The sequence below is a fragment of the Oncorhynchus nerka genome, linkage group LG12 (assembly GCF_034236695.1).
Source record: "Oncorhynchus nerka isolate Pitt River linkage group LG12, Oner_Uvic_2.0, whole genome shotgun sequence".
In the NCBI taxonomy this organism is placed as follows: domain Eukaryota; kingdom Metazoa; phylum Chordata; class Actinopteri; order Salmoniformes; family Salmonidae; genus Oncorhynchus; species Oncorhynchus nerka.
In genome coordinates, this window is record NC_088407.1 from 30016309 (window position 1) to 30044026 (window position 27718).

The 27718-nt window shown below is 42.8% G+C and overlaps 1 protein-coding gene across 1 annotated transcript; it reads right to left on the reverse strand.

Moving 5' to 3' along the window:
- Positions 1 to 16897: 16897 nt before the first annotated feature.
- On the reverse strand, positions 16898 to 26622 carry LOC115138082 (myozenin-2-like). The gene is made up of 6 exons (XM_029674537.2): positions 26458 to 26622; positions 24677 to 24766; positions 23076 to 23242; positions 20631 to 20760; positions 17885 to 18071; positions 16898 to 17511 (listed from the first exon to the last, which is right to left on the reverse strand). Exons 2-6 carry the CDS (start codon positions 24756 to 24758, stop codon positions 17271 to 17273), a joined length of 807 nt encoding a protein of 268 aa, XP_029530397.1. The 5' UTR covers positions 24759 to 24766; positions 26458 to 26622; the 3' UTR covers positions 16898 to 17270.
- Between the last annotated feature and the right edge of the window lie 1096 nt (positions 26623 to 27718).

The window sequence follows — 27718 nt, forward strand, 5'->3', positions numbered from 1 at the left end:
AAAATGACATCTGACACCTCCCAGATCCAAATTCTATGTTTTCATTCACTTAGTTTGAACTGTTGATGTTTCTCTCACAGCTAGCCATTTAGGTTAGCATGACCCAATGTGCCTAACAAACATATTGACCAATCCCCTTGGTGGAGAGAAATCAGCTCATGTTTATTTTTGGATTAGTTGGGCTGGTCACCATGCGGCTAAATGCTGTTTCACCCCAAATGCAGCCATTTGATGGACAGCTGGGATATTTTCAGCATCACTGTCTGGCTTTTCAATCCCATACTTGTTTCTATTATTGGTAATGGGCAGACTTTGTTTGGAAACGGGGACAACCGCTAGCGTTAAAAAACAGGGCCACGTTGTTGGGCTTGCTCTTTTCAGAACTGTTAAAAAGTACATGAAAAGACGTAAAACAGGCTGTTGATGCTGTGGCATATAAACCAGATGTTGTGGCCTACTAAACCTATTGACTGGAGAATGCATTTTGCTTTTCAAATGATATTACTTGACTCTCCTATCTACTGTACATGTGATTATAGGTACAAAGTATAACAGCTACAATAAAGTATACATCTCCATGAGTTACTGTCAGGTTTTAGGAAAATAGCCATCACATTGAGGTGCACTCCTTCTCCAACCTCTGCCTAGTTAGCAAACACAGAAGTGCCCCTTTGTGGGATTGCCGGTACTCACAGAAAATGCAGATGCTGCAAATGAGATATGTACTGTACTAATGTGTGTACAGTACATCTGTGTGTGTGGGTGTGTCTGTATCAACCCGGTTAACCAGCTCTGCCCATTCACCAAGGAACCATCCAGAGACCATTGGCTGTTTGTAATCATGATTGACATCGACCAAACTAATTCATGACAGGACTCCGAACGTATTCTCCAAAACGCCCTTCTTATTCACAATGTACCCACCAATGTCAAAACCAAAGCATCAGAACATGTTCTTTCCTCTAAAACACTATGGGTAGTGCCATTATTGAATTACCACTAACTAGCAGCTACATACAATGTGAATACCCCTAGTTACATAAGAGAGAGATTAGAGATGGTTCATTACCACAATCGAGGCCATGGGAGGTAATGCGGCTATTGACTGGGAAACTGCTAGGCCTATATTTATCCAGGAATTATAATCTGGTAATGATGATGGTTTTGAAACAAAATCACGTGTCAGCTTTCTCATAGAAAATAATAATAGATACATTTTTTTTGGGGGGGGGGAATTGTGCGTTCTATTCACTGGTTTTGTCCCTAGAATACATTGATACTTCAACTAACATAATTTGGATGTATGAATTAGAGGTCGACCGATTAATCGGAATGGCCGATTTTATTAGGGCCGATTTCAAGTTTTCATACCATTCGGTAATCGGCATTTTTGGACACCGATCATGGCCGATTACATTGCATTCCACGAGGAGACTAGCATTAAACGTATCTTATAAAAACAATCAATCTTAACATAATCACTAGTTAATGGTTGATGGTTGATGATATTACTAGTTTATCTAGCTTGTCCTGCGTTTGAGTATAATCGATGCGGGGGCTTGTTAATTTGTCATTGAATCAATCGTTGCACGAATGTACCTAACCATAAACATCAATGCCTTTCTTAAAATCAATACACAGAAGTAAATATTTGTTAAACCTGCATATTTCATTGAAAGAAATCCAGGCAATATTAGCAGGCAATATTAAACTAGGGAAATTGTGTCACTTCTTTTGCGTTCATTACACGCAGATTCAGGGTATCTGCAACAGTTTGGGCCGCCTGGCTCGTTGCGAACTAATTTGCCAGAATTTTACGTAATTATGACATAACATTGAAGGTTGTGCAATGTAACAGGAATATTTAGACTTAAGGATGCCACCCGTTAGATAAAATACGGAACGGTTCCGTATTTCACTGAAAGAATAAACGTTTTGTTTTCGAAATTATAGTTTCTGGATACCATATTAATGACCTAAGGCTCGTATTTCTGTGTGTTATTATGTTATAATTAAGTCTATGATTTGATATTTGATAGAGCAGTCTGACTGAGCGGTGGTAGGCAGCAGCAGGCTCATAAGCATTCATTCAAACTGCACTTTCGTGCATTTGCCAGCAGCTCTTCGCTGTGCTTCAAGCATTGCGCTGTTTATGATTTCAAGCCTATCAACTCCCAGATTGGGCTGGTTTAACCTATGTGAAATGGCTAGCTAGTTAGCTGGGTGTGCGCTAATAGCGTTTCAATCGGTGACGTCACTCACTCTTAGACCTTGAAGTATAGCTTCCGTCCCTCTCCTCGCCCCAGGAACACATAGACAACAGTCACCCTCGGCCCTTGAGGGCTTTTGTGGAGCGATGGGTAACGATGCTTCAAATGTGACTGTTGTCAATGTGTTCCTGGGGCGAGGAGAGGGACGGAAACTATTCTTTCAAACTGCACTTTCGTGTGTTTTGCCAGCAGCTCTTCGCAAGCACAGCGCTGTTTATGACTTCAAGCCTATCAGCCTAATGGCTGGTGTAACCGATGTGAAATGGCTAGCTAGTTAGCGGGGTGCACGCTAATAGCGTTTCAAACGTCACTCGCTCTGAGACTTGGAGTAGTTATTCCCCTTGCTCTGCAAGGGCCGCGGCTTTTGTGGAGCGATGGGTAACGTTGCTTCGAAGGTGGCTGTTGTCGATGTGTCCCTGGTTCGAGCCCAGGTAGGGGCGAGGAGAGGGACGGAAGCTATACTGTTACACCGGCAATAGTATAGTGCCTATAAGAACATCCAATAGTCAAAGGTATATGAAATACAAATGGTATAGAGATAAATAGTCTACAACCTAAACTACAACCTAAAACTTCTTACCTGTGAATATTGAAGACTTATATTCTCATGTTCTGAGCAAGGAACTTAAACGTTAGCTTTTTTACATTGCACTTTTAGTTTCTTCTCCAACACTTTGTTTTTGCATTATTTAAACCAAACTGAACATGTTTCATTATTTATTTGAGGCTAAATTGATTTTATTGATTTATTATAATAAGTTAAAATAAAAGTGTTCATTCAGTCTTGTTGTAATTGTCATTATTACAAATAAATACATTTAAAAAATCGGCCGATTAATCAGTATCGGCTTTTTTTGGTCCTCCAATAATCTGTCGACCTCTAGTATGAATGTATCATATCATGCACAGGACAAGTAGTCCACGTGTGTTGAGGATCTTGAAGAGGCACTCAAACTTTAGTCTAATTTGAGCCAGTAGTTTTGAAAGGGCGGGCTCATGAGCCGGAACGAGTCCCGTTGTTTGTGTACTATGCTATCCAATTGTGTACCATGTCATCCATTTCATGTGATATACGAATTAGTTGTGCTTAAGAACAAGCAAGAACAAGGTAGGCATAGATATTGCTTAACATAGTGGAATGTATATCAGTTCAACATGCATCACCATGAATTTGCATGTAGCATTAGTACAAAGAAACTGTTGGTGCAGGTGAAGTATCTTGATAACAAGTGTTAAGTAATCAGGGACAACTGCGAACAGTGTAGACATACAGTAGCTATATGCATTTACTTGAATCATTCATCTCCAACATCTTTATCTGCCTTTTTAGAAAAAGCACAGATTCACATTATTCGCCTACTCTCTCACCGTCGACTTGCACCGCTGCCGTTAGCTGTTAACTGCTGCAGGGAGGGGAGTAAAGGGGATGACGTGAGCAATAAAAATGGGCAATTGACCATGTTAACTTTGGCTCGCAGCCAAGGGGTGACTGTGATATATTTTGCTGCTGTGTTTGCTGTATCCGTGGCAGCCCGGGCTCCGGCACTAGTCGTGGAAGTGATGCCGTCTCCTCAGTACTGTCTGTTAAGGAAACGAATGGCCTCCGCCATCATGGATAAGAGACATTTATTATTCTTTCCACTGAGACGTCTTCAGAAATCGGGGGGCGGTTTCTCATTCCCATTCATGTTGCTTTGTATGGACAAAAGCTCCTGGGATTCCACAGGATTTGTTTAATCCTCAGATTTCTGCTCTTGAACCATGAAAGGGTGTTCGATTGTCCAAGGGGAAAGCTGTTGTCTTAATTCCAAGCCATACGCTTGTTTACCTAGAAAGCATGTCAGTCGCTAGTAAGTCCATCACTATTTGCAGGCCATTAACCAATGAGAGGTTAATATACAGTGGGGTCTGAAATTATTGACACCCTTGATAAAAATGAGCAAAAATGACTGTATAAAATAAATAATTCAAACATTGAGCTATAATGTATGCTCAAAAAAATGTGTACGTTATATTATGTCATACTAATACAATTACTCAGAGAAAGAGATTTTGTTAACAAGTAATAAAAACAAATCTCAGCCTTTTTCATAATTATTTGGACAACACATTGGGAGGGATCTTAGACCATTTCTCCGTACAGAAACCTTCCGGATCCTTGATTTCCTTCGTCTGTGCTTATGGACTGCCCTCTTCAATTCAAACCACACATTTTCAATGGAGACTAAGATTTTTGGGGTCAATTTTGATGTGTGCTTGGGGCTAAGGTCTTGCCAAAGCATTTTTTTTCATCCATAAGTTTTGTTTTTCCTTACCGACCAAGCTTCCTCTTCTTCCTACTTCCGCTCCTACCAGTTTTGGATTTGTTTTCTCTTTTATTCCCCCTCCCTCCCTCCCTGATCTATCTTTGTGTTTATTTTGTTTGTAGTAAGCTAATCATTAATGATGGGGGACTGAAGCTTTGATACGTGTCATCCTGTCGATCACTGTTTGACCCCATGACATCTCTCCCAAAAAAACGACTACTATGATTGGTCAAAAACGTATTGACAGTCAAATATAGGTCTGCCTTTTATGACATTTTGAGTTATACCACCCGTGAAGCCTATTCCCTCTCACCCTTTCACCCCACCTCATTAGTAACCCTATACCAACCCATTGACCTCGGGATATTTTCTTCACTTGTATTTTTGAGCATCACGCTGGGATTAGCACCCGCTACGAGATAGACCACCAGCTGTGTCAATTTACAAGCACCGGGCAGAAATCTATAGTACCGTAAATTTACAGTACACTATATTATCTACATATCGGCAGTATTGTTAATAAGAATAATAATAACAATAATAATGTAGACTATATACTGAAGAAAGGACCTGTTTCCCAGGCAGATTAGGCCTGCTCCTGTACCAAAAATCACTTAATGGAGATTCTCTTTGTGTTAAAGTACAACTTATGCTTTCTCTGGGCCTGGGAAACCAACCCATAGAGTATGAAAACACATGGTCACCACACAATCCCATTGGTTGGATATCAATTATTTAAGAACATGTGTGGAGGTCAAATATCACTGACTATTTATCCCAAATCCAACGTTATATGTTCGAGATCATTGTCCGTATAGTTAGGAAAGGGGTATAAAATATTCCCAGTCAAACCCAAATATGTCCCTTGGTCCTCTGATGAAACAAATTCTCAGACAGAAACAGGTGCCTATGAGAGCAAATGCAAGCACACCTCCCTCTAGCTGTGCTTGTGATACCTTGCAGTTTAGCCTATACAATATCCTACTAGTAGCCTGGAATCCACACTGATATTGCTGTGTTTCAGGCTAGCTCTTTCTATGAGACATTGACATGCTAGAGGAAACCATTTTGGAGATAAGTCTCACCCTTTTTGAGCCTGTCTGTGTGTCAGACTCTGCCTCAAACATTGGCTTTTGTTGCTGTGTGTGCAGAAGGATTCTCTGGGGACTGATGCACTTTTCCATGACACAAACCGTCTAGCTGCAGTAGCAACAGCACTACATTGAGAGTGCTATATACATTCAAATGACAGGGTAACATGATATGAAACACGTTTGAAGTACAGCAAAACCAAGAAAAACACCTTTGTCATGTTTATGTAGTAGTTATGAAGTTACAAAAGCCAACAAGAATTGTGATTGTTGTGTATGCTTGTCCTGCATTCTACAATCACAGGCAATCACATGATTGAAAGGCAAAAGTGCTCTCGTCTTATCTGCAATGCCCCAGAGAACATGTGTAATAGTCCCTAGATGTCGGATGTTTGTTAGATTTTACAGTACACCCAGAAACGTGGCGGTTTTTACAATGAAATAGTTATTTTTGAACTTCCTTTGCCTTGCCAAGAGTTGCTGAATATCTTCTCAGCTACAGTACTCCTAGAGCACAGTGTGTACAGGGCTCGTCTTGGACCTGCTCGTGCAGCAGACCAATACGTTCCTGGACGTCTTGGTCTGCCAACCAAAGCCCCTCGATTTACTCAGCCCACCTCCCACTGTGCCATCCAGTGCCAAATAATACACCCCTGGGGGAAACTGGTGGAGATTAAAGACTGAATGACCCCCCCCCACCCCAACCCCACCACCAGCCAATAATATTTCCTTTCTGAGTTTTGATACTGTGCACAGTAGTTCAAAGAGAGTCCAGGCCGTTCTTGATAAACAGGCTGGATATAGCGTAACAGTCTTGGCAATGCTGACGTGCTGGGATGCTGGGTGTACACTGAGCGCAAAGGAGACTGATGGAGAGAAAATCAATAAGACAGCTAAAGGCGGGGTTCATGTGTTCCAGTGCATTCCGAAGAGTGCAAAACAGAGGCTAGGAATGCATGCAGCCACTGGGCCCAAGTCGTTATGGAGCAATAGGGAGTGGGTTTGCAGCGTCTGTCTAGTATTCAAATTCATAAAGCTTTATTGTCCATGCGATTTACATGATGGACCTTTTGTCTTTGGCATGTGGCTCATAAAACACAACCCATTCCAAAGTTCTCTCTTTGTGTTAGCTGATGTGCATTGTTCCTTTCATCTTAAGAAATGAAGTACGGCTGAAATAATTCATCTGTTATTCATCCAGGTGTTCATCCAGTATTTATGTTCTGACTATATTCTCAGCTGTTCAGTAGATTTTATAGCCAAATGTAAGGAGAGAACAAGGACCAAAAACAGTCTCCATAAGCTGGCGCTTGCCGAGGCCCCATTTTTCATATCCACCAGTGACAAGACAGTAAATTCACACCACATGGTCTCTGACCTACCACACACTGCTCTTGTGATGATGGGCAGCTAAAGCAAAAGCTGTCTTTTACATATGGGTGTTCTTTTTGTCCAGTACATCGCCATATCATGTGTGCTATACTTTCCTTGCTTTCATGGAGTGCTTGAAGCCATGCTTGACAGGCAATGGAGAAAAAAAGTGAAAAATAATGACTCCACATGGTAATTATTATTCATGAAACTGAAAGATTCTCACTTTGAATTTGATTGAAGTTGTTTGTGAAATTTTGTAGATAAGAAGGATTTTTTAAAGTACCTGGAAAAATATGTCACAGTGAATGTGTAATTTTTATCACTGAGTTTGAATCGCTGTTGGTATACATCCAGTGATAGCTATATGTACTAGAAACAACTTAAGCGAAAAAAATGCAACTATGTAATATTTTGTATTTATGTAGTATACTTTCCAGTGCTCAACACACTTTCTAACATAAAAGTGGCGGGAAGACTCACCACACTTGTAAGTCACTTTCAGTGTTGGGGAAAGTTACTTTTTAAAGTAACTCGTTGCAATGTTACTTCCATTGAATGTTAGTTGTTACTGTGGAAAGTAACTTGTTACATTACTTTTGCATTACCAAAAACAGAAATCCCTCTGAAGATGCCTTGCGTGTGTTGCTCATTCTTATGCCCAATAGAGGGTGCACATTATCCTTTGAATGGCTTGCATAGCCTAATCTATAACTCAAGTGATATTAACTCAAGTAATGACAGATGCAATAGCTTGGATTTTTACTTTACCTTCTATAACTGTGTTTTAATGTTTGATTTGTTTCATTAAATCATTCAGTAAGGACTTTAAATTATGGCAATCATCTGTTTTTATCGCCAGTATAAACTGCTAACAGCTGGGAACTGCTAGATAACTTGTAAGCACGTCAGCAACTTGGGGAGTACAGACCCCCAAGAAATCACCTGCCCTAGTGGCGAAAGTAAGAACTGCAGTTGAAGCATAGTATGCACAGTTAGTTTTTTACAATCGCCTACGAACTTAAAGTTGTACTTCAAATCACATGCGCCGAATACAGCAGGTGTAAACCTAACAGTGACATGCTTACTCATGAGCCCCTAACCAAAAAATATGGATTAGAATAAGAAATAAAAGCAACAAGTAATTAAAGAGCAGCAGTAAATGTACAATAGTGAAACTATATACAGGGGGGTACCGATACAGAGTCAATGTGCGGGGGCACCGGTTAGTTGAGGTAATATGTACATGTAGGTAGAGTTATTAAAGTGAATATGCATAGATGATAACAACAGAGAGTAGCAGCGGTGTACAAGAGGGGGGGATGTAAATAGTCTAGGTAGCCATTTGATTAGGTGTTCAGGAGTCTTATGGCTTGGGGGTAGAAGCTGTTTAGAAGCCTCTTGGACCTATACTTGGCACCCTGTTACCGCTTGTCGTGCGGTAGCAGAAAGAACAGTCTATGACTAGGGTGGCTGGAGTCTTTGACCATTTTTAGGGCCTTCCTCTGACCAGGTACAGAGGTCCTGGATGGCAGGAAGCTTGGCCCCAGTGATGCCCCGGTCGAAGGCCGAGTAGTTGCCAAACCACGCAGTTATGCAACCAGTCAGGATTTAAAAAAGAATTTCTACATTTTATTTGACCTTTTATTTAACTAGTCAAGGCAGTTAAGAACAAATTCTTATTTTAAATGACGGCCTAGGAACAGTGGGTTAACTGCCTCGATGGTGCAGCTGTAGAACCTTTTGAGGATCTGGGGACCCATGCTAAATCTTTTCAGTCTCCTGAAGGGGAATAGGTTTTGTCGTACCCTCTTCCCGACAGTCTTGGTGTGCTTGGACCATGTTAGTTTGTTGGTGATGTGGACACCAAGGAACTTGAAGCTCTCAACCTGCTCCACTGCAGCCCCGTCGATGAGAATGGGGGCATGCTCGGTCCTCTTTTTCCTGTAGTCCACAATCATCTCCTTTGCCTTGATCACGTTGAGGGAGAGGTTGTTGTCCTGGCACCACACGGCCACCACACGAGGTCTCTGACCTCCTCTCTATAAGCTGTCTGTCTTGTCGTTGTTAGTGATCAGGCCTACCACTGTTGTGTCATCGGCAAACTTAATGATGGTGTTGGAGTCGTGCCTGGCCGTGCAGTCATGAGTGAACAAGGAGTACAGGAGGGGACTGAGCATGCACCCTTGAGGGGCCCCTGTGTTGAGAATCAGTGTGGCGGATGTGTTGTTACCTACCCTTACCACCTGGGGGTGGCCCCTCAGGAAGTCCAGGATCCAGTTGCAGAGGGAGGTGTTTAGTCCCAGGGTCCTTAGCTTATTGATGAGCTTTGAGGGCACTATGGTGTTGAACGCTGAGCTGTAGTCAATGAATAGCATTCTCACATAGGTGTTCCTTTTGTCCAGGTGGGAAAGGGCAGTGTGGAGTGCAATAGAGATTGCATCATCTGTGGATCTGTTGGGGCGGTACGCAAATTGGAGTGGGTCTAGGGTTTCTGGGATAATGGTGCTGATGTGAGCCATGACCAGCCTTTCGAAGCACTTCATGGCTACAGACGTCAGTGCTACGGGTCGGTAGTCATTTAGGCAGGTTACCTTAGTGGTCTTGGACACAGGCACCATGGGGGTCTGCTTAAAAATGTTGGTATTACAGTACTTGAGGCACACTCAGTGAAACCATGAACTCATGTGCCTAATCTTCAGACCAAGTCTGCAAAACTGCAAGCACATTATCTGCTTTACACTCAGTTTGCAATTGTAAAACACTTTTTGCTAAACACTAAACACAGTTCTCTACATTCAACACATCATTCAAAACTAACAGGTCTTGTGTTTCGTTTGGAAAACACTCCCATTCAAAATGCCACACTCCTTTACCGATTACCTACACCCAGTGCTCACGTGTGAAAACACTTATAGCTCATTTCTTCACTTAGTAATCAGAGCTTGAGCACTATAAATTGGCTTTCTTGGTTTGGACAACAATGTAGGCCAATTTTAGAGAGAGAGTTAGAGGAAGAGGAGTGAAAGTAAGAGGGGGACGAGGAGGACAAGGAGGAGGAGGAAGAGGACAAGGAGGAGGACGGGGAAGAGAATGAGGACGTGGAGTGGGACAAGAAAGAGCAGGAAGGAGAACAATCACAAATGTGGGCCACTTTGGTTGACCATGAGGTCTGAGTTTCAGGGAGGCCTAACTTGAGCTGCTACACTGCAGCAAGTGTCATCCGGACATTTTTAAAATGAGAACAGGTAAGTTAACCTACCCTCTATACTATGCTACTGTACTTACAGCACTACAGTAACATGACATTTCATACTGAAAGAAATCTTGCACCCTAACCATTCACATCATGTTTTTGCAGAATTGCTAGACGACCCTTCAATGGAGGAAGAGCAGAGTAGGAATAACACATGGTGAATATGGTCATTTTAAACAACAGCATATGTCCACGACAACTGCAACACCTCATCATCACTGCAACACACCATTCAGTAACATAAATAGGGTGAGTTTATCCACACTTAGCCGTCTCCTGAAAAGCCATCAGATTCGTATGAAGCAGCTCTACAGAGTACTATTTGAGCAAAATTCTGAAAGAGTGAAACAACTGCGCTATGAATATGTACAAATAAGCTATACTATCCTGTCATTGGTACTGTATTCCAGTGTATTGTGCTACATGTTGACTGCTCTATGTCTATTCATACTGATATACAATAATGTTTTGTCTTGTCTGTTTCAGAGAGTTCTGGAACTAGATGCTGCTGCACAGCATCATGATTTTCTCTATGTTGATGAGGTCAGCTTTAAACTAGCCAAAACAAGTCGAAGGGGAAGAAACCTCATAGGACACCGCGCCATCGTCAATGTCCCTGGACAGTGTGGTGGCAACATAGTTTTGATTTATTTCACCTTTATTTAACCAAGTTGGCTAGTTGAGAACAAGTTCTCATTTACAACTGTGACCTGGCCAAGATAAAGCAAAGCAGTGCGACACAAACAACAACACAGAGTTACCAATGGAATAAACAAGCACAGTCAATAACACAATAGAAAAAGTCTATATACAGTGGTAAGATAAAGGGAGGTAAAGGCAATAAATAGGCCATAGCGGCGAAATAATTACAATTTAGCAATTAAACACTGGAGTGATAGATGTGCAGAAGATGAATGTGCAAGTAGAGATACTGGGGTGCAAAGGAGCAAAAACAATAATTAAATAACAGTATGGGGATGAGGTAGTTGGATGGGCTATGTACAGGTGCAGTGATCTGTGAACTGCTCTGATAGCTGGTGCTTAAAATTAGTGACGGAGATATGAGTCTCCAGCTTCAGTGATTTTTGCAATTTGTTCCAGTCATTGGCAGCAGTGAACTAGAAGAAAAGGCGCCCAAAGAAGGAATTGTCTTTGGGGCGTGACCAGGAAATATACCTCCTGGAGCGCTTGCTATGGGTGGCTGCTGCTATGGTGACCAGTGAGCTGAGATAAGACAGGGCTTTACCTAGCAACGACTTATAGATGTGGTGGAGACAGTGGGTTTGGCGACGAATATGAAGCGAGGGCCAGCCAACGAGAGTATACAGGTCGCAGTGGTGGGTAGTATATGGGGCTTTGGTGACAAAACAGATGGCACTGTGATAGACTGCATCCAATTTGCTGAGTAGTGTTGGAGGCTATTTTGTAAATGACATCGCCGAAGTCAAGGATCGGCAGGATAATCAGTTTTATGAGGTTTGTTTGGCAGCATGAGTGAAGGATGCTTTGTTGCGAAATAGGAAGCTGATTCTAGATTTAATTTTGGATTGGAGATGCTTAATGTGAGTCTGGAAGAGAGTTTACAGTCTAACCAGAGACCTAGGTATTTGTAGTTGTCCACATATTCTAAGTCAGAACCGTCCAGAGTAGTGATGCTGGACGGGCGGGAAGGTGTGGGCAGCGATCGGTTGAAGAGCATGCGTTTAGTTTTACCTGCATTTAAGAGCAGTTGAAGGCCACGGAAGGAGAGTTGTATGGCATTGAAGCTCATCTGGAGGTTAGTTAACACAGTGTCCAAAGAAGGGCCAGAAGTATGCAGAATGGTGTCGTCTGCGTAGAGGTGGATCAGAGAATCACCAGCAGCAAGAGCGACATCATTGATGTATACAGAAAAAAGAGTCAGCCCAAGAGACTGCCAGAGGTCCAGACAACAGGCCCTCCGATTTGACACACTGAACTCTGTCTGAGAAGTAGTTGGTGAACCAGGCGAGGCAGTCATTTGAGAAACCAAGGATGTTGAGTCTGCCGATTAGAATGTGTTGATTGACAGAGTCAAAAGCCTTGGCCAGATTGATGAATACAGCTGCACAGTATTGTCTCTTATCGATGGCGGTTATGATATCATTTAGGTCCTTGAGCGTGGCTGAGGTGCACCCATGACCAGCTCGGAAACCAGATTGCATTGTGGAGAAGGTAGGGTGGTGTCATGACTGTCCTGATCGGGTCAGGTTACAGGAGACCACAACCCTACACATTATCTCCCAACCCCAACAGAGGAGGAGAGATCTAGAGGTCTGAAGATGTGGGGTTTTTATGACCCCTCACGCCCCTGGTAAATCTTAGGCCACACAACATTTCTGTGTCCCCTCAATATGGAGAACCACCCTCAGAACATTAAACATGCAATAAAGGGACTTTGGAACAATGGTTTCCGTCAGCCACAATGGTGGTCATGACGATAGATGGAATATGAAAATGTATGTAATTTTTGTTTTGTTATTAAAGGTTAATAGATGACGTTATTACGAAAACATTGTAACGTTAATTAAGAGTTTTCCTAGTATATGTTTGATGTTTATACATTGTACGTTGTGTGGAAAATGTCCAAATGAAAGAGAATGTTTTGGTAAAGATGAAATGTGAAGTTAGTTGTCTAAAATTGGATTTGAGTAAAATCTAGACCTTGCCCTTAACTTGGTACGCCCAGAGAATTGCCCTAAAGGCGGTTACGCCCACTTCTGACCCAGGGTATAAAACCTGTGAGTTAAGAATTAACAGATCAGACTAAGTGACCCAAGCTGCAGCCGAGGTCTAATAAAGTCAACAAACCCAAAACGCAACACAAGTTTGAAGACAAAGAAATGTTTTTCTACCCAAGCTACGGATGAGTAGCTGTGTCTAAGCGGGTGAATTCAAGTCGAACCACCTAGCCTCCACTCCCCATCGAATCGTGGTATCTACACTGTTTCATTCCTACGCTGTGAGTTCTGAGCTACAGAGCTGTCTGTCCTCAGAAGAGGCCTTCCAGAACAAGGGCGAGGGAACAGACTCCTAAGCCAAAAGGACACTGACATCGTGAGAACAACCAGAGAGTTGCGCCGGAGAAGTGCGTCATTGAGCAGCCTGAACGGTCTGAGCGGAGAATCCACAGAGACCTTCCTCACGTAATTACATCATTATATTCTGACCCATAAGAGCGGCAGTTTGGGGCAAGCCTAGGGTTAGAATAAGCATAGCTACCAAATTCACCCAAATGTATATTTCTCTCGGGGGCATTCTCTTTTTCTCTCTCTTTTAAATCCCCAATTTGGGTAACACGTGCTATAGTGTGTTGGCCCGTTATACTAAGTTCTAATCAATAGCCTAGAATGTGTTTTTGTGTATGTGTATCTTTTATCATAATTTTAGATTTCTAGGAAATAAATACTCAACTAAGATTGGTGTGGTACGAACTCATTGGTGAGACCTGGGTCCGTGCAGACTCCCGGATTATGCGACGTTCAGAACAAGACTGTAGAGGTAACTGATTCATTAGCGGCTGTTGTAAAATCGATATTCTGATATTCTTTGATTTAATTTGGGAAATAGAAACTCAATAAAACTAATTTTCCCAAGGTGCCCCAGGTTAATGAGTTAATAATTGCTTGATTCAGTTAATCACGCAATTAGAAACCTTTTATCATTCGATGAGCAACAGTCGTCACATTAACTAATACAACGTCACGACAGTGGGATTCAAAATGGTCGGTGATCTTTTTGTTAACTTGGCTTTCGAAGACCTTAGAAAGGCAGGGTAGGATAGATATAGGTCTGTAGCAGTTTTGGTCTAGAGTGTCTCCTCCTTTGAAGAGTGGGATGACTGCGGAAGCTTTCCAATCTTTGGGGATCTCAGACGATACGAAAGAGAGGTTGAACAGGCTAGTAATAGGGGTTGCAACAATTTTGGCGGATCATTTTAGAAAGAGAGAGTCCAGATTGTCTAGCCCGGCTGATTTGTAGGGGTCGAGCAGGTCCAGATTTTGCAGCTCTTTCAGAACATCAGCTATCTGGATTTGGGTGAAGGAGAAATGGGGGAGGCTTGGGTGGAACAAAAGGGTTAGCTAAGGCATATTGAGCAGGGCTGGAGGCTCTACAGTGAAATATGACAATAATCACTAACCAACAGGCTAGCAGAAGGGCCTTAGAGGGACGTCGCGATGGAAGAAGTCTGTTGTAGCCCCATCGTGCGGCTACGTCAGCAGATCAGTCGTGACGGATCAGCAGGGCTCAGTGTAGTAAAAGGGTCCAGGCCAATTGACAAAATAGATATAGTAGCCAAAGAAATTGGCTGATGGAACTCTTCAGCTAACAGTCCGATATGCTCTAGACAGCTAGCGGGCCACGGCTAGCAGAAGGGCATTCAGGGCACATCGCGATGGAGGAGCCTGTTGATAAACCGCCTCGAGCAGATTACGTCGGTAGTCCAGTCGTGAAGTATCGGCGGGGCTCCATATCGGCAGTAAAAGGAGTCCAGGCCAATTGGCAAAATAGGTAGCCCAAGGAGTGGCTGATGGACCTCTGCAGCTAGCATAGGCTTGCTCCAGGCTAATTGGTGCTTGCTTCGGGACAGAGCCAGGAATAGCCACTCAGATAGCAGCTAGCTAACTGCGATGATCCAGGTGAAAAGGTTTGCAGGAGTAGTCCGGGCTAAAGGTTAGCTGATGACCGCTAGCAGTGGCTAGCTGACTACTAGCTCGTTAGCTGGCTAGCCTCTGTTGGGGGTTCCAGTTCTAAAGTAAAGAAAATAGTAGATCCATACCACATTGGGTGAAGTGGGTTGCAGGAGAGTATGTTGAAGTTGAGGTTAAGAAAATATATTTTTAAAATATATACGAATAAAAAAGATATAAAAATATATATACTTAGGACACGACAAGACGAAGACAAAGACGCCTTACTGCTAATCCATCTACGCCATCTTGGATTTATCACAATGTGTGCAGCCATTAGTCAGAACGGTGACCTTCATCATGCCACTCTACATCCTTACAATTCTGCCCACATTATCACCTTCCTTGACACCCTGCATAATATCCTCATTCCCAATGACCAGAGGAATGGGCCAGAGCAGTCCAAACGCAAGTTTTGATGCTCAACCTGACAACATATTCTCCATTTCTAAACCCAATGGAAGAGTTATTTTCGGCATGGCGTTGGAAGGTACACGATCGCCAACCCCACTAACGCATACCCCTTCTCCAGGCGATGGAGGAGGCCTGTGTTGACATAGACGAGTGTGTATGCCAGGGCAGGATACACCACTCCAGACTTCCCCCCCTGTTGAGCCAAAGAGAACATCGCTTGTGATGTTGATGAGGTGCTGTGGCCAGACCCAAATAGGAGACAGGATGCACCCTAGTTTTAATCTTTACAGTAACAAGCTTATTTGTTTATTTTCCACTGTATTTGTTCTGTCTGTTACTGTTCATCCTGAAATCTGGATGAAAATACAATGTTTTGAGAAAGAAATACATTTTATTTTCACTCCCTTGCATTTCTGTTTATAGTGTAAATATATATTGAATATGCATACATACTGTATATATTTGTGCACACACATGTACGTGTGAGTGCTATGACAAACTGCCGTAGACTGCACTGCACACTGAACATGCAAAAGACACAAGATTAGTAGTCTTTTACATTTGTCACATCCGTGTGTAGTTGACGTGTATAAGAGCTAATCATGTGATGGTTTGTATGTAGAGTTTTGATGCAAAAACACCATTTTGAAAAGAGTTCAAATAGTTTGGAATTAACTGTTTGGTTTTGCAAGAGATGTGTGATGTTTTGCATGTTGTGTGTGTGTTTTGGGGTTTTGTGTGTAGAATCTAGAGAAAATGAGCCCTAGTTTCAGAAATCATGTGTAAGCAATTGTCAAAAACTGTAAATAGAATAATACTTGTTCGTGCAGAAACAGGAAGAAACAGAAACTGCGGCGAACGTACAGTGAGGGACTTTTATTTTTTATTTGCGCCAACAAAAAAAAGGAAATTAATTTTGTAAAAATAACGACTTGCTTATTTGGAAAAGTAATTAACTGATAACCTAAATTAAAAAACGAACCCGTTAAGTTTCTCGTTATCACAAAAAAAGTAATCTGAGTACTCCCAACATTGGTCACATCCTGTTCACGAATACCCTATATTATTTTGAGTGGGATAACTGAAATACGTAGCGACAGAGAGGAGTGGGTAGGAGACTGGCTGATATGATGCGAGTGGCAAAAAGGTGAGGCGCGTCATCTCGCTCGCCTCGGGGAAGCAGATTTGATATGTCAGCTCGGGCAGTGTAAACTTGAGGTGTGTTATAGAACTGTAACTTAGACTGACTGAGTGGTGATGGAAGACTACATAGAAGAGAACACAGGTGCAATGCCATGCGGCAATGGTTCCTTCACTGTAGATCAAGTGCAGACACTCACTGCTGAACAGTTATTGAAGCGTTTCTCTGTGAATATGTTAAAGCAATTTGTGTCACTCAATCACAAGGAAAGGGACTAATTCAGCAGGAAAAGCAGCAATGCAAGCATAAAATCATTAAAGGAAAACTGAAATAACAGCATTATGCTTTACATAATTTTATTTACCTCAAAAAACAACTAATACCAATAATCAAATGTCATCAGGCAAATACAATTTCACTCATACACATCAATGTATGTACAGCTCTTATACTGTATTTAGTAACTCTGGCAAGTGTGGTTGACTTATTTTAAGTGCAGTTTGAAGATGGGCAGAATACCTTGGGCATGGGCCAACCAGTTAATCAGAGAAACGTGTGTTTTCGCCACAAAGACGTTGCTAACTTGCCCTAAGCGGAAAACCAAAAGACCTCCTTCCTTCACTCTGACCCTATTCTGACCCTAACCCACCAAAAAGGACTTGTGGGTAGCAAACCAGGAAACGTCTCGGGACACACAGCAGCAGCCAGAGTTTCAAAGGTCATCGGACTCCGGGATAAGCATGGGAACCAGCGGCACTGTGGGAAGGATGAGTGGGGCGCTGGTCCCCGCCCAGCCACAGGCCACCCTGTTGAATGTGGGCCTCTGCACTGCGGGCTCCGCCTGGAGCTCGGGGTACAGCTCCGACATGGGGTTGTGTTCCACCTCGGGGGCCTTGGACATTGGGGCCGGTCTAGTGGACTTGCCTCCGAAGCCTCTGAACGGAGTAGCCACCCTGGAGATAGATAGAGGATTGACAATGTTAATGTTAACCTTGCACCACTAACAATGCAGAGGGAAGTGACAGATTGGCTCATCCCATCAAAGGTATGAGCCACTGTCTGGAGGACATGTTCTGTTGAAATGATAATGCATGGTGTGTCTGTTGACTATGTTGTGACCCAGATAAAGGAAAGCATGTCAGTGGACTCCCTTCATCTACTACAAATGGTAAAATCAAGTTGACATTTTAGTACACTTCGACATAGAGTATGTTATGCTCATTACAAAATCACATGTTGACATATGTTTTCCGAAGTCAGGAGTGTTACACGATGCGCAAGTACTATTTCAACCAAGGTGTGGTCCGGGTCCATCATCGGCTATACCTGTTGAAGCTCTTGTACCCTGGTCCTTCTGGCTTGGCCTCAGGCTCTTGCAGGCAGGTGACGAGGCTATCGGCCAGGGAGGGGTCGTGGTGGTAGATGGCCTGGTCCCAGGGGGAGTGGTAGGACTTCGGGAGGCATGTTCTGTTGAACTTCTCTGGTTCCATTTCTTTCAGAGGGCCACCATAACCTGGGTGAAAGAGAGGGAGAGAGAATCTGGTGAAAGGGCCCTGGGATTCCACATAACCTTTCTTTGGTACAGCTTGTGGTTCAAGAAGTAGAGTGAGTGAAAAAGAGGGGTTGAGGGAGAGAATGACGGAGAGAGAGAATTAGTGAGAAACTGCTTAACAGCAAAATAATATAATAGACTATTAGAAATGATTCACAATGACCTTTGAGGCATCCATCAGGCCAGATATATTATACTACCAACCTGATTTTTCTTAACACAAAGCTCAATATAAACCCCATGAAGCACTGCACGGGTCCTCCCTGTGTTGCATCCAGAGGAAAATATGGTCAAGTTCCACAGTGAACCAACATGAAGGACTTCTTACTGTGTGGTGTAAGGGTGACAGGGAAGGCCTATCCAAAGAACTATCCTTCAAAACGGGTGTTCTTCGCCAGGGGCAGCTTGCAAGCAGGTGTTACATAACGTGGGGTGTTGCGCTGTCATGTCCAACCCTCTTATAACGAACAATCCCTCTTCCTGAATTGATGGTTGCTCGAGAAGGAAATGGGAAAGACCAAACATTGGCCCCTCTGGGGAGTTCTGCTGTTTTTCACAAAACGCACACCACAAGAGATTTACACCGGCCACATACAGTGCTCACGTGCATGGTTGCGCATTTAGTTGCTCCAATGTGTTGTGGGAAATGTACTGTGACTGCTGCACTTCAGGAAACACTAGGGGTTGGGGGAGATAAGAGGAGGATTTGTGTATAAGTGACATGGTTGCCCCAAAGCTTGGTTAGTAACAGAATTACGCTTTGACTCAGGTAAAACAAATAAAAAATGACATTAAAATATATGCCAAACAGAAACCATTGATTTAATAGTTTAAAAAACCATACAACTCCATGCACAAGGACTACTTTTAAAAATGTCCACTGAAAAATGTACAAAAACGAATGTAGTGGAAGAACTGTACAGATGCAAACCAAAAAAAAACTCTTAAATATCTGCTCCGAATGAATATATAACAAATATCTACAAAAAGATTGGGGTGTCTGTTATGACATGGCACCTTGACTTTGAAACACATTTTGTTTATTGAACTACAGTTAAGTTGATTTACACCCAGTAACGGAATTACATCATGGGTCCCTGATCTGTACTGCACAGAAATGCATAATTATGGATATAAATATCATTCTCCTCATGTTTCACAATTTTTAACATCACAGCGCAACACAGCAAAACACAGTGAAGTACCGTGTAGTACAATACAGCAGAACATAGTAGAGTTCAGTACTGTATTGAGCTCCACTCACTGTACTGTGCTATCCAAACTCTATGATAGGTTCAAATTTGGTCCGGTACGTCTTTGTGACTGTTATGATTTTTTACATTATTGGTCAATTGCACACAAGGTCCAACCAAAATTTTCCATGCTGTATCCACTGACTTTTCCTCCGACTCCCTATCAAGGTGGTGGCGTAGTCGTAAGTTCCCGAAATAGCAACACGTACTGTCTCCATGTGCTCATCGGCTAAACTGGTGTCCATATTATGTTGACGGTGCTGGATCGGGAGTGCGAGCAATATCTGAGAGCCAGTCTCTTCCTGATGGTATCAGGGGACAGCGAGCATTGGACACAGGAAATACTCTATACATTTCCTGTGGGGAATCTGGACTGTTATCAAACTATGCCCATGGTCGCCAGTAAAAAGAGAGGGAGGGTAAGGGGGGAAAGAGAGAGGGAGAATGAGGGATAGATACAGAAACTTAGGGGGGATCCATTGAAAGAGAATAAGAGGGAGAGGGAGAACAAGGAGGAGGAGAAGAAGAAAGATGGCTCATGCCCTTGAGCCAGAAGATTACATAGAAGGATAAAATGCTTTCCCCTATGAAGCCTTAGCAAAGCATTACATTGTTTGTTATATCCAGCTAGACCATACATATTTTTTATTTATTTTACCTTTATAGGCAAGTCAGTTAAGAACAAATTCTTATTTTCAATGACAGCCTAGGAACAGTGGGTTAACTGCCTGTTCAGGGGCAGAACGACAGATTTGTACCTTGTCAGCTCGGGGGTTTGAACTTGCAACCTTCCGGTTTCTAGTCCAACGCTCTAACCACTAGGCTACCCTGCCTCCCCATACAGCACCATGTGTGAATAATGGAGAAAGCGCTCCTAGTAAACAAAGTCCTACCTAGCCTATCAGAGGGCAAGGTTGAGCTATGACTATATAACTTAATACAAGTAAAATCCTGTCTAGGCAGTAAGGGGCTAGGGTTAGTTTCTTGACTGGATATAAGTCTCATTCTAAATTAGGCTTGCTATCAGGCCAGGCCAGGCTGCGCTACTTTTAATTTGGACCAAGGCTTTTTATTCTGTGTGCGATTCAGGTGATACAACATACATTTTCAAATGATCAAGGCTGACTCCAACGTCACTGGCTCACCCGGAGATAGCTCACGCTTATATATCATGCTAATGACTCCACTGACCTCCAGGCTACTGAGTCATAAGGGTCATGGGGTCATGAGTTTAGAGCAGAGGTTATTTCACAGTTGCAGCACCAACCTGGTGCGATGTTGTCTGGGTTAGGGGCTGTGCTCAGGTCAGGCATGTTCTGGGGCGTTTTAGACAACTGCTCCACTCTTAAGCTGTTTTCTTTGGTTTCTTGACTCTCCGTTTGAAGAGTTACACGATTCTAAGGGGAGAGGGAGGGAAGGAGAAATACAGTTTAGAGCAGGGGTCAAAGAGATGGAGAGAAAGAGTGAGGGAGAGCGAGAGGGACAGAAAGAGGAGAGGGTGGGGGGAATTGAAAGGTCAGTGAGTGTCTTATGCAGAGCCAGTAATATAAAGAGCATTGTTTTCTCATGCTTGAATATCCTGTGCTGTGGTCCACAGTGTGTAACTTTCATCTTCCCAGTGATATTTGGAATGATTTATGCCAGGACTTCCTCAGGGAATGTCGACACTTGAAATAGCAGTTCCCCTTTGCCCCCAAAGGTAAACAAACTGGGGGGAGATATTTTTTTTTTAAGAATTTCATCATATTCAAATATATTGTAAATATATTCCAAACAACCTGTCAAACTATGACGCCCTCTGGTGGCATTTTCTAAGCGACTTCATTAGATACATTTACAAACGATTTAAAAAATCTAAATGTCCTACGAACACATGCTTAGTACTGATAGAAACGTAATAACCGTGGCATTCTATTACAGGTGTACAGCAACAATGTGACTATTACAGAGCCAGAGAAACAGCAGGCAAAGAAAAGCTAAATAAAATAAATATTTTTGGGGTGGGGTTTTGGTTCCAAATTGTCCCCATGTTGGGGAATAAGAGAATTTAAAGTCTAGATTTTAAGTAAAATATGTCACCAATTACCGTTCAGAAAAACATTGTCATATCTTTTACCTGATGGTGGCACTCTACACATTTGCAAATTCCCATAGGAACACAGCCATTTTTTTTAAACAGTTGAAACCAGATGCATCTGGTTTGATCTGGTTTGGGTAATACCTCACCTCAAGCCTGACATCGGGTGATGTTTCCCAGTCATTGTTGTCATAGGAAACGATGGATCAACGGATGCATTTGAGGTAACGTCATATTAAACGTGGATCAAAAAAGAAACGCATTGCATTACGATGACTACCAGGGTGTACCCTTTCCACACATACAACATTTTTGCACTTTTGGTGACTTGACCTAAATTGCATACTCTATGAATATGACCATAGCTCATGGGGGACATTCTTATGACATCACCAGCAGTAAGATTTAAGCTCAATTTTCAAAAAGACAAGTGCTTTAGCTTTCAAATGATATGTCACTTTCTTAAGCTCCGGAGGCCCGGTACCGGGCCCAAAACAACACTCAGAGTTTAACAGGTATGACTGTGTGTGTACATTCCAAAGGCTCAAGCAACTACCAGAGGAAGTGTACTGCATGACATTACTGTTGTGTATGGTACGTCGTACTGTACGTTATGGTTTACAACAGTGTGCTGCTTTACGTATGAATGGGTTATCAGAATGAGTGGCACATGTTATAAAACATCAGAGTGATGTACAATGTGAAACCGTGCAGATGTGCGTTCTTCTCCAGCTGAGCTAGATACAACAATATCTAAATGCAAAGTAACAGATTATTAGACCCTTGGCATTTGGACTTTCTGTTTTAAAAGCTATATGGGAAATGTCCCTATGTGGCCTAAGTAGTCTAGTAGCTTACTAGGGCCTGTGTAGCCTATATTGCTGCGAAGACGATGACTTCGTACACTGCCCATCCAAACACAAAGCATGTAAAACAGGACTTTGACGTATGCCCGTTGGAAGAATATCATACCTATTATGCAAGTCCAAGGCCTTGTCCAGAAACAACCCCTATGTCCTGCCCCCTATCCTCTATGACCTCATTATAAACCTTCATGTAGCAATATACGATAGCAAATCCACCTAGACTATCAAAGGGCAGAGCTACTATAGATCTACTGTACTCTATACAAGTGCCTAGGAGGTAGGGTCAAGGGGTTGTTTCTGGAACGGGTTCAAGTCTTGAGCAGCAGTAGGGCTGCAGTCTGCAATGCATTTCAAGTGCCTGTGCATTTCATTAGGAAATTAGGTATTGTGTTCCTCAATTTCCTTTCTTTAGGACCATAGGCTGCTTTAGGATTGGGGAGAATAAATCACTAGATGTACTAGCCGTGCAGAACAGTCTCCTACAGTTCAACAGCCGATAAGTTACTGATAATGTAGAAAATGCTTATTGACAATGGTCTGATTGAACCGTTTAATGGAAACTCTGATGAGCCTTATTTGCGTCTCTCATCACAATCACATAAAGTACCAAAACAAATGGCAACTGTCATCACCCTCATCGCTCAGTTTCCCTTAAAAGTTCTTGTTGAAACAGCAACTTTGTTCCAGTGTTTTGATTGCCCTTGTAGTAGACTATTGTAGTTAGTGTTCACCTTCAAGGGTGCACATGCAAGTGGTTTGTGTTGCTTACATTGATCTGTGTGTTGGTGACATTCTGGATGTTCTCGAAAGTGTATTTCTCGGAGCGCCTCTTGCGCTTTTCAAAGAGGAGGGAGCCCCTGTTGGAGGCCAGAGACAGCTCCTCCAGCATCACATCCTTAGGGACACTCATCTTCTTCCCCAGGTCCATCTCTGCATCTGGAAGAGACACAGCAGCTCTGAGAAAGTGTGTGTGTGAATGTGTGTGTGTGTGTGGGGGGTTCTGGTGTGTGTGTGTATTGTGTCATACTGTACCTCCACATGTATATGCACTTATTATGTGTAGTTGTCGGTTTATCTGCGTTTGGCTGAGCTAGTGTCCCATACGCCATTACTTTTAAATGACCCTATTATGCATATTCTGTCAAAGCAGTTTCTCATTATACAGACAATATGCACATTTTGCTAATTACATTCTACTGATTACCTTTCAATGTAAAACACATTTTACACATTCCCAATACCCACCTCACTGACTTAGTATACACTGAGTATACACAACATTACATTGAGCAAGCTATGATCCCTTATTGATGACCCTTGTTAAATCCACTTCCATCAGTGTAGATGAAGGGGAGGAGACTGGTTAAAGAAGGATGTTTAAGTATTGAGACAATTGAGACATGGGCTGTGTATGTGTGCCATTCAGAGGGTGAATGGGCAAGACAAAAGATTCAAGTGCTTTTGAACGGGATATGGTAGTACAGTAGGTACCAGGCACACCGGTTTGTGTCAAGAACTGCAACGCTGCTGGGTTTTTCACACTCAACAGTGTCCTGTGTGTATCAACTATGGTCCACCACCCAAAAGACATCCAGCCAACTTGACACAACTGTGGGAAGTATTGAGTCAACATGGGCCAGCATCCCAGTGGAAGACTTTCAAACACCTTATAGAGTCTATAACCTGACAAATCGAGGTGTTCCTAATGTTTGATATACTTTGATATAGTGTATACTGTCAATATGAGTAATGATGAATCATTTTCTCGTGTCAGCCAGCCTCTCATGTTGGCCCCCTTGTTTGCGATTAATACCTAATGCATGCTGATCATGGAGGTGTCATAGGCCTATCAAATCAGCCAAAAGCAATCTAGCCTGCCAGAATATGCTTCAGCTGTCAGTGACCCTCAGGCCCCCCCCATCCCTCCCTCCCTACCGCGACAAGCCATGCAGTTGTCCACGCCCAGAAATAGCTTGTTCAAAGGACAACGACAAAGAGATTAGTTACTTTGAGCAAATAAAATTCTTATTTATATACAGGGCCTTAGATGGTGGCGAACTAGATGATACACCGCTACAAAGTGAGAGTGTTAAGTGTGTGTGTCAGAGGAGGCTGGTGGTGGGAGCTCTGGAATTAATGGAATGGCATATGTGGTTTCCATATGTTTGATACCGTTCTATTCATTCTATTCCAGCCATTACAATGAGCCTGTCCTCCTATAGCGCCTCCCAGCAGCCTCCTTTGGTGTGTGTGTGTGTACGTACGTACGCGTTTGTGTTTGTTCACAGGCACTCACGTGAGTGTATTTATGTCTGTGCAGTATGTACACTATGACTGCAGTTACATTTATTCAGAGAGTGAGAGGGGTACCTTCAGGACCCTGTATCTCCCTACAGATGGCTGCTGCTTGTAGCTTCCTCTCATTGGTTGTCATGGTAGAGAACTGTGACATTGCTGCCGCTGGGGAAACACAATATCACAAGGGACAGCATGTTACGGCACACCTCGTTCAATGACAGCTAGCTTAACATCACCCCAAAGGAGGCAACACTGTGCAGCATGCTATTGATCTGCTAACATTACACTCCCCCTGCCACGCACAAACACGCGCTGGGGCCGGTTGCATTTATTGGAGGCGCTAAAAGGGCAAAGTTAGCACATCCCTTTAAATAACCTTGGCATCCTTTAAATAACCTTGGCATCCCTTTAAATAACCTTGGGCCGTTAAAAGCTGAGCACATACTCATCAGACATGGCAGGAGCGAACCACGGTAGAACAAGAATCGATATGCTTGGAATTACCCAGGTTGGTCGAAAATGGACAGGGATACAGGACAGGACACAACAAACAGATGTGACAGTTGAGAAGATGGGGCGAGCAACAGTCCACGGCAAAATACACATTTTGCCCAAGTCAAGCTATAGCCTACTGCAATTTCCCAATTCTGGTCCTCGAGTACCCCAAACAGTACATATTTTTGTTGTGGCCCCAGACAAGCAAACCTGAATCTACTTGTCAGCTAATCAGTCATTTTATGTCCGGGGCTACAACAGAAATGTGTGCTGTTGGGGGTACTCGAGGACCAGAGTTGGGAAACACTGTATGCACCATCTTGTTTTTATTCAAATCTGAATGAATATATATATACTTGCATGTACAGTATTTTATGAATAGGTACTCATAAGTAAAGTAAAACAACTCAAAACTGATCTTGTCCACTAATTTGGCCTTAGAGCCATTCATAGCTATCTGACCAGTCGATTAAAGCATGCTCACATGTTCATTCATAGCTTTTAGTGTCAGCTCCAAGAAGTAAATCCACTTCCAAAGAATTCTCAATGTTCGTTCATACTCTGTTGTAAATGTAAAAATGTTAAGGGAATAGCACCAACAAAAGATGTATGGAGAACTAAGAAATAATGTGAAATTGCTGCACGTTGTCATACATAATTAAATTAATCAACATAGAGTAAGTCATTCCAGCCTGGTCTCATAGACTCAATGTCTAGCAACCCAAAGGTTGAGTGTTCGAATCTCATCATGGACAAATTTAATTAGCAACTTTACAACTACTTACTACTTTTTAGCTACTTTGCAACTACAGTACTTAGCAGGTTAGCTAACCCTAACCCTTTAACCTAACTCCTAACTTTAACCCTAAGTTAGCCAACTAGCTAATGTTAGAGTTGACCACCTAACTAATGTTAACTAATTCGAAACATAGCATACGCATTGCAAGTTAGCAACATATTGTACAAATTGCAATTGGGAACATATCATACGAATTGTATTTCGTAACATATCATATCATATGAAATAGATGATGGCCATCCACAAATTAATACATATGTAACATATACTAAATGGTGGGAGACAGATTTACATTTACTATGTTACGTCTACCCCTGAGTCCAGGTTGGTCATTGACATAATGCCAGGCTCTATTAAATCTTAGGGGTTCAGATGGACCTTACATATTAGCAAAGAACTTGTTAAATTGACAATAGTGCGGAGGGCAGCTCTGTCCCAACGGTCTATTGAGTGTCCCCAACAAGCTTGACTTGAAACATCAATGTCACCCTGTACAATCACACAGCAAAACATATAGGCACAACACCTAAGAAGTGGCCCTATGGTTATGACACCTTACCTGTGTGTAGGTCCCTTTAGGGGGATCTCAAGATACGTCTATATCCTTACGGAAGCTAGGAAGGCGTGGGGCGAGGAGGTCAGACTGGGTAGTGCGGCCTAGACGGGTCCTTGCGCTCCCCAGCTCTGAAGATGTTGCGGGTGTGGGTGGGAAAGAGGGGGAGGGGGTGGGGATCAGTGGCTGGCTGGGATGGGTGAGTGACTGGGTGGGTGTCAGTGTCTGTTGTCATTGGTATGTGGTTTGGCCAGCGTGGGAGGTGGCTAAATATAGCAGGCCTTGGCTACCACTTCACTTCCCGCTCTCTCGTGGGCCGGTGTCTGTACAGTAGCTTAGATGGAGGTCACTACCAGACTAGCTCAGTCTTAGCCACTACTTCCCCCTACCCCTTTTTGATTCCATACCATCTCCCCCTCCCCGTTTGACAAGCAAGGACCTGTGGGAATGTTGTAAATCTCCCTCCCCCCAGCTGAACCAAGTTTCCAAACCCTTATATTACTGATCCTTCTCATATGTATTTATAGTGTAGATCTCAATGGTCTGCCCAGGGAGCTGAAACGATTGGATATGTATGAACTCTACCTAAGCCGCTGATTGGAGCTGTTTTGGTATTGAGCCCTAGGTGGCAGGAGAGGTCATTGAGAGGAGTTTTATATTTCTGGTGCACCAAATGCATCAATGACTATGGGACTACCAGTACGCTATGAAAAAAAAAAAATATGCCTTATGAGCTTAGAACCTAAAATATAAGCTTGTTTTACTCTAATGTTTGTAGACATTTTAAATGTAACCAAATACTGTTTAGCCTCATAACATGCTTAAAACTATTATTTAAATGTATTGGATGGTCTGTCAAATCAAATCAAATCAAATGTATTTATAATAGCCCTTCGTACATCAGCTGATATCTCAAAGTGCTGTACAGAAACCCAGCCTAAAACCCCAAACAGCAAGCAATGCAGGTGTAGAAGCACGGTGGCTAGGAAAAACTCCCTAGAAAGGCCAAAACCTAGGAAGAAACCTAGAGAGGAACCAGGCTATGTGGGGTGGCCAGTCCTCTTCTGGCTGTGCCGGGTGGAGATTATAACAGAACATGGCCAAGATGTTCAAATGTTCATAAATGACCAGCATGGTCCAATAATAATAAGGCAGAACAGTTGAAACTGGAGCAGCAGCACTGCCAGGTGGACTGGGGACAGCAAGGAGTCATCATGTCAGGTAGTCCTGAGGCATGGTCTTAGGGCTCAGGTCCTCCGAGAGAGAG

Excerpts from the sequence above, each read along its gene's own strand:
- LOC115138082 (XM_029674537.2), bottom strand. The coding sequence starts at position 24,758 with ATGTCACAGTTCTCTACCATGACAACCAATGAGAGGAAGCTACAAGCA. Across the intron at positions 23,243-24,676 it reads GGAGATACAGGGTCCTGAAG|ATGCAGAGATGGACCTGGGG; the intron begins GTACCCCTCTCA and ends TGTCTCTTCCAG. Across the intron at positions 18,072-20,630 it reads CCCAGACAACATCGCACCAG|GTTATGGTGGCCCTCTGAAA; the intron begins GTTGGTGCTGCA and ends TCTTTCACCCAG.